Genomic DNA, 7,118 nt, shown 5'->3' with positions numbered 1-7,118 from the left:
GCATACACAGAGTATTAAATTTAGATAAAATAAAAAAATAATTGTATAGTTTGCCTGCAAATTATGAGACGAATCTAATAAGCCTAATTAGACTATGGTTAGACACTAAATTGCTATAGAAATTGCTACAGCAAATATATACTAATGATGGATTAATTAGTCTTAATAAATTTGTCTCGTAGTTTACGGACAAGTTCTGTAATTAATTTTATAATTAATCTATATTTAATACTTCAAATATAAAAATATTTAATTTCAAAAAATTTACACGAGCAACTAAACAAGACCTTATTACGTATGTCTGATGTGTGGATGGACCCTATGTGGCAGTGAGGCTAGTATTTGTGTCTGGCCGATGGGTCCTATGTGGCAGTGAGGCACGGGTATATAACCAGTCGCCATAGGCATGCTTGGGTGCTAAAATGTGGGCATAACAAAATATGGGCATTGCCAAAACGTGGGCCAGTCTATAAATTTTGGCACTTGTTTGGTTGGATTTAAAAAGTACCCCACCCAATTAAGTGTTCTCAAATTATCAAGATTTCGGTAAAAAAAAATTGGCATGTCCATGTTTTGGCATGTCCATATTTTAGCATGCCCATATTTTGATGGCCAACCAAGCGGGTCTCGTATATCTAGGAGGACAGGTTGAAATTGAAAAGAAGATATTGAAAAGAAAAATATCTCTCACCTATCTTCTTTTCAATTTCCAACGCGATTTCGATCTTGCCACGGGTGTTACAGGGTCCTCCTGCTAGAGAGCTGCCACTCGTTGTCGCCGGCCACGAACCACCAGCCGCAGGCAAGGAGGAGCGCCGGATGTGGAAGAGAAAAAGGAAAGGAGAGGGAAGAAAAGAAAAAGTACTCTCTGTTTCAAATTAGGTCAGTCTCAATGAAAATTTTATAGAAGATTTCATGACATTAAATATTATTAATTTTGCTGACATGACAAGAAGAGAGAAAAATGAGAGTTTCATCACCATGAAACTCATCTGGCACAGTTACCTAGTTCTCAGTCTAAGTAAATGTGCTCATGAAACTCCCACTGATACTGGTCTTATAGATCATTTGACTTTTTAACTCTAATTTTAACCACTTGTCTTATTTAAAAATTTATGGTCATTGATGTGTGTTGAAGCCTCGGGAGAGCCATTCATAAAACGCGGCCGGGGGCGGGGGGGTGAACGGACCCCACCGTTTTTCATTAAGAGGAAGCAACACGACTTCACCCGACCGCGGAAAAATCCCCCGAACCCTGGCCCATGCCCGAGAGGGCCAAGCCTTGCGGCGAGCACAGCGAGGAGGATTTTTTGTCCACGAGAAAGTTCGTCCCGACTGGGAATCGAACCAGCGACCTCGAGTGGGAGTGCCATCTGGCTAGGCTAGCCAGTCGGCCGGCCAACCTTAGGCTCGAGAGAGCCATTCATAGCTATAGATTTCAATGTTGCTACTTTTCTAAAAATATTTGTATGGGTGCACAATGGTTCAACCATCTCACCTACGCGCAAATCCGTGGGTGGATTTAGAAAAGTTTTTTCGTGCTTAAGCGGAGGTGAAATGCAACCATAAATTGGCAATATTTGCAAAAAAAAATATTATGAGAATGAGCAAATCCTTATATGTTTGATTTTTGAAAGATCAAGTACATCCAAATACTTCTTGGGTGATGCCACACACTGCTAGCAGATAAGCCTGGTGGATTCATAGCACACATCTCTTGTTATACGGGACTCGCGGGTACCAGATGAATGTCCACCATTGCTGGACAGGCAACTTTGGTAGCCCAGCACTAGGATACATGCATATAGGAGCGAGCAAGCTAGGCTAGGCTACGATTATTCTCTTCAGCTCTCAGCACGGGGGCCCGCCGGGGCCAGCAACGGAACAGCTAGTCTTTGCGGTACTGCCGCAGCCTGGCCCCGAAGATAGTACTCTGTAGCATCCTGTGCTGGGAGGAACGGCGGCGCGGGGCCGAGGAGGAGCCTGCACATCGGGCGTTCCGGGGGGCGGCGCCGCCGCCGCGGTGGTAAAGGTGAAGAACAGGTCGATCCGTCCCGAAGCTGGCCGGCCGGTGCGAGCCGACGAGGAGGAGCTCTTGACGATCTTGATCTCCAGCTTGTCGACCATGTCCGACAGCTCGTCCACGGTGTCGCGACCGTGGGCAGCATCGTCGAACCGCTGCTGCCTGAGCAGGGCCGCGTCGTACATGGCCTTCCTCGACGGGTCGGACAGCTCTGGCACGCCGCAAAGACATGCACTCCCGTCAGAAAATTCAGAGTCTCGATCGAGCTCTGCACGTCGCAGGTGAAAGCGCTCACCTTTGTAGGCCTCCTGGATCTCGTGGTACCTGGCCAGGGCTTGCTCCTTCAGACGAGGGTTATCTCCTGCCCCCTTCAGCTTGTCCGGGTGCCATTTCTGCAAGCAACTCCACAGCCCGGCGTTAAGGCTTGCGGCCACCACCGCGTGTTCGTGCCGCTTGCATTGTTAGCCTAAAATGAAGGGGCCGGCGGCGGCGCGCACTCACCAGGGACAGGCGGCGCCAGGCGGAGCGGATCTCGGCGGCGGATGCGTCACAAGCCACGCCCAGCACCGCGTAGTAGGTCGCCTTCCCGGAGCCCCCGGCCATGGCTGCTGCCAGCTCTCTGCTGTCAGCTGTGCGCTCCTCGCTGATGGCGAGGTGATGGATGCCTGGATCGGGGCCCAAGCCCGCTTGTCTTATAGCGCGCCAGGCACGAGGGGCGCGCCGGACGCTGCCAGTCGCTGCAAGCAAAGTACCTTTGTGGGCGCCGCGCCGCGCCGCGCCGCGCCGCGCGGAAACCGGGGCTGCGCGGCGCCGGCATCACCGGGCGCGGGGGAAACGCCGCGCCGCGCCGCGCGGAAACCGGGGCTGCGCGGCGCCGGCATCACCGGGCGCGGGGGAAACGGCTCCGGAATGGCGCTGAAACGCCTGGAGTTACCCTCGGTCCCCGCGCCAGCCAGCGGCCGGCCGCGCGCCGCTACAGCCGCCCGGCGTGACACTTGCACGCCACGGCGCCGCCGGCGCGACACTTGTACGACCGCGGTGAGGGGGGGGCTTCTGCACGGTGCATGCCCCGCGCGGGGGCTCCGCGCGGCGCGGCCTGGTGTGCGTCAGCAGTGACCTGTGTGCACGCGGATCGGCGCGGCGGGATCCCGCGAGGTGGTTCTTAGGGCTCGGAGGATCATGTGCGTTCTTGGCTTGGCTGGAAGGATGTGGATGGAGGTGTCATCGATGATGTGGAAGGCTAGATTGGAGGCCTTTTTGGGAAGAAATGAAAAAAAAACCATTTAGAACATGATTTGTCAGCGAAACAGAGCTCCGATAGAACAAAGGTTCGACGGTGATGGCGATGCGAGCATCCCTTCTCCATGGTAGAGAAGGAAATTGTAAGCATGGTGGCTCTGATAGGTGGCGGCTATGTGCGAAAAGGATGTATATGTGAAGGTCCGAGGTCGAGTGCCGCCGCTTCAAACGATGGGGTGGAGGTGGCGGCGGTGATTGTGTGTTTTTATAGGCCGCTCGTATACGGGTCTCACGTGTTACGCATTGCACGCCATCAATAGGTTACGTCATTGCATACGTCTTCAATATTATATTTATGCGCAACCCAAATTACATTTCTCCCTTTAGCAACGCGATTGATTTGCACTATCGAAAGCGCGGCACGGAAACTACTTTGATATTTAGGGATTTTTTTATTAAAGAATGCATCCTTGTTTTTCAAATCAGTTTTTCTTTAAAAAAAATCAAATACTCCATTCCTAATGCCTCCGTTGAGTATCCACATTTTCAAAATCTTTACCAGGCCGACCAGTATACGCAATGCGAGAAAGAAAGCAAAATATAGGAGGAAACAAAAACATGATTGCGCAGTCAAATCCCGTGTATATCTCCCGCGCTCACCCCGGTAAGTTAGCGCTGTGAGAAGGCAGAGCCACTAGTGACGGACGCATCACGCATGGCGCCCCGGCGATCGCCATGACCATTTGTTAAACCCCCGATCGGCGGGTCGTTGCATTGTAGGATACGACTAGTTCTTATCTGCACGCCGCGCGCGCGCCGGCAGCGAGAGATCCATCGCCATGGCGGCGGGCTACGCGGAGCAGTTCCTGGGCCGGGTGTCGAGCCTCGTGCAGACGTGCACCCGGCGCGTGTCGCGCGCCACCCGGCGCCTCCTCCGGCATAGGAAGAAGCCGGCGGCGGCGCTGCGCGCGCGCGGGGCGGCGGCCATCGACAAGAAGGGCGGCGAGGTGGCCCTGTGGAGCCGGCGGATCCTGATGGGGGAGCGGTGCCAGCCGCTGGACTTCGCGGGCGCCATCCACTACGACAGCTTCGGGCGGCGGCTGGCGCGGCCTCCCACGCCGCGCTCCGCGTCCTCCCTGTCGTGCCGCTCCTCGGCCGGCAGCGCCGCCGCCGCCGCCTCCGACGAGGACGCGAGCTACCTGGAGAACGCCGGCGCCTGAACCTGATCTGGTTCGTGAGCGAGCCTCCTCCTCCGCAACTCTAGCTAGTGTTTGCCTTGTCAGTGATTAATTTGCGTGCTGGCTCTGGCTGCCAGCAATTTTTGCCCCCCTTTCTTGGCGTGCGTACGTGATCTGTTCATGCTCCATGTCGCTGCTAGATCAAAATCAAACCAAAGATGGGTGATCATGATTGATCCATGTTTTCGTCTTGTTGCCTTGTTGGTGGAGATGCATGCCGAAAACCTTGGTTGGTTAGATCGGAGCGAGGTGTACGGTGACGAGGCGGGTCGATAGCCGTGCTCCTCGTTCCGCAGGCACGCAGCCCACTTGATTGACGTCTGACAAGGAGTGAGGCCCTCGGCCGGTTGGCCCACACTCGTTGGGCTAAGCATACAGTCATACAGAGGTGGGAGGCCGGGCTCTAGCACATAATTTTTATTCCATTTCCGACCTAATCGTACGTTGATTCTAAGATGTCTGTAATTGTAAGACACCTTGTTAATATATTTTTATGTGCTTTTGATGAATTCTATACTTGCATTGCATGTTATATTTTCCATGTAATAGGCACACACTTGCACTGCAAAAGCCCTCAGAAAATAGGGAAATAAACAGGGTGCCAAGCAGCACGACAAGTATATTACGGGTGCGGCCAATGCAGCAACAACCAAGCCCTGCGCTGCGGCGCTACCGCGCTACTCCCCAAACAAACAACAAGTTAGCACGCAGCAACAACGAGTTACAAAACACACACACCGGCAACAAAAGACACCCAGAAATGAAGCCAAATCTGGCAAAAACAGCTAGCAGCTTTTGCTTGCTGCGTGTCCTCGTATGCATCGCGACGAGACTGGCATGCGCTCGTGCATGCTCATGCCCGCAGTACCTGCACATACAGCCACACACACTGACACACACACAACTCCTACCCGGCCGGCCGGAATCCGGCTCAGGTGGAATTAATTAAGCTGGCGCGGCGGCGCTAGTTCTTGCCCTGGTCGCCGGCCGTCACCGGCAGCTCCATGCTATTGCTGTCGTCGCTCGGCTTGTTGGGCGTCGACCCGTAGTAGCAGAAGTAGAGGATCAGCTGCGCCAAGCCCAGCAGTGTTCCCAGGCCGTTGGGGATCTGCATGCAGTTCATCAATTATATATACATTCTGGAAATCGACCGTCATATATATATATATATATTTATATACATGCATGTATATTTTCTATATGCAGCGCGATGATATATAAATATATATACATATATATTATATATAGGATGCCCGATCGAAACGGTCAGGTGGAGAGAGAGCGTGAGATAGAGAGAGGGGCCGACCGTGATGAAGATGTCGAATCGGATGAGCGCGTAGGTGGTCCAGCAGACGCCGTTGAGGAAGCTGACCAAGGAGAGCGTGAAGGGCATGTACTCGACGCTCTTGGTCGTGATCACGCGCTTCATGACGGTGAGCGGCGCGGCGTACATTATCGTGCCGAAGAAGATGCAGATGCTGCCGACGACGAGGGAGCGCTGGTCGGAGGTGTGCGCGCCGAGGAGCACCCCCGCGGCGACGGCGGCGAGGAAGACGAGCTCCACGGCGAGGACGCCCAGCATCTTGAGGCGCTTGGGCCTGGGCGCGTAGGCGAAGAAGATGGAGAGGTAGACGGTCTCGATGAGGAGGCCCGTGCCGTTGATGGTGACCACGAGGATGCTGTTGGGGTGCACGATGGGGAGCCCGTAGAACACCCACAGCGCGCAGTTGAGGAACGTCGCCAGGTACGGGTCCGGCACGAACTTCTCCACGTCGCCCTTGTTCACGATCTGGATGAAGGTCGGCAGCGGCGACAGAAACAGGCCGAACGAGATGACGTTGCCTGCGGCGGCGCAAACGATGGATCGATTAATTATACAGATTCTCAGCGCACGACGAAGACGATGCATCCATAAAGATCGAGAGAAATTTGAAATGTTGCTCTGCGTACCGATGATGCCGACGATGTTGCGGACGGCGTCGGCGTTCACCATCTTGCCGGCCGGCCGCGCTTCAATTCAATCTGCTTCCTCCTCCTCCTCTCTCTCGCCTGTGTTCTTGCGAATGGCCGCAACTACCACCGTAACAGAGAGTGACTGATAGCGTGTGCAACCGCAATCAAGAAACTGCAGTGGATTGGGGACGGGTTAGTTGCTGCGGTTTGCTGCTAACTAGTGGTGGTTAATTAGTTTATTATGGATCGACGAGATGATCTGATCCGGAGGCCTCTGCCTTCCTTTCCTCCCCTTGCGCACCACAAAGAGTCGGAATGGAGAGGCAGAGAGCTAGCACGGTTTCGGCCGGCCCATCGCCGCTGCTTTTATAGGCGCCGATCGACGCCATGGATAATGGATGCGACGTGTCGACCGTGGCTAGCTAGAGATCGAAACAGATAGCAGCAGGGCATGTGTCAATCAAACCAAGTAAAGCCTATTTCAGAGCAGCGCGCCCTGGTTTTCCAGCTAGATAGCGCCTACGTGCAAGCTTTTCATGCGCGCGTGCGGTACGGACGGTCCACGCGCAAGCTTATTTCTGGATAGGATGAACTGTTTGGCAGCAAGGGTGCTTCGATGCCGCAGAGCCGCTCGCTCGGAGGTTACATGCAGTTACGCCGGCGTC

At 53.9% G+C, this 7,118-nt stretch overlaps 3 protein-coding genes across 3 annotated transcripts; 1 reads left to right on the top strand and 2 right to left on the bottom strand.

Annotated features, from left to right (window-relative positions):
* Positions 1 to 1,600: 1,600 nt before the first annotated feature.
* LOC120667417 (chaperone protein DnaJ-like) lies at positions 1,601 to 2,796 on the bottom strand. Its single transcript, XM_039947498.1, has 3 exons — positions 2,525 to 2,796; positions 2,319 to 2,415; positions 1,601 to 2,234 (listed from the first exon to the last, which is right to left on the bottom strand). The coding sequence occupies exons 1-3, from the start codon at positions 2,624 to 2,626 to the stop codon at positions 1,852 to 1,854; spliced, it is 582 nt and encodes a 193-aa protein (XP_039803432.1). The 5' UTR covers positions 2,627 to 2,796; the 3' UTR covers positions 1,601 to 1,851.
* A 1,305-nt stretch (positions 2,797 to 4,101) lies between these two features.
* On the top strand, positions 4,102 to 4,482 carry LOC120667572. Its single transcript, XM_039947622.1, has one exon. It carries the CDS (start codon positions 4,102 to 4,104, stop codon positions 4,480 to 4,482), a length of 381 nt encoding a protein of 126 aa, XP_039803556.1.
* Positions 4,483 to 5,183: 701 nt separating this feature from the next.
* LOC120667454 (bidirectional sugar transporter SWEET5-like) lies at positions 5,184 to 6,715 on the bottom strand. Its single transcript, XM_039947521.1, has 3 exons — positions 6,451 to 6,715; positions 5,807 to 6,342; positions 5,184 to 5,608 (listed from the first exon to the last, which is right to left on the bottom strand). The coding sequence occupies exons 1-3, from the start codon at positions 6,491 to 6,493 to the stop codon at positions 5,465 to 5,467; spliced, it is 723 nt and encodes a 240-aa protein (XP_039803455.1). The 5' UTR covers positions 6,494 to 6,715; the 3' UTR covers positions 5,184 to 5,464.
* Positions 6,716 to 7,118: the final 403 nt, after the last annotated feature.

This window comes from Panicum virgatum, chromosome 3N (assembly GCF_016808335.1).
Source record: "Panicum virgatum strain AP13 chromosome 3N, P.virgatum_v5, whole genome shotgun sequence".
NCBI classification, from domain to species: domain Eukaryota; kingdom Viridiplantae; phylum Streptophyta; class Magnoliopsida; order Poales; family Poaceae; genus Panicum; species Panicum virgatum.
This window is presented reverse-complemented; position numbering and strand designations above follow the sequence as displayed.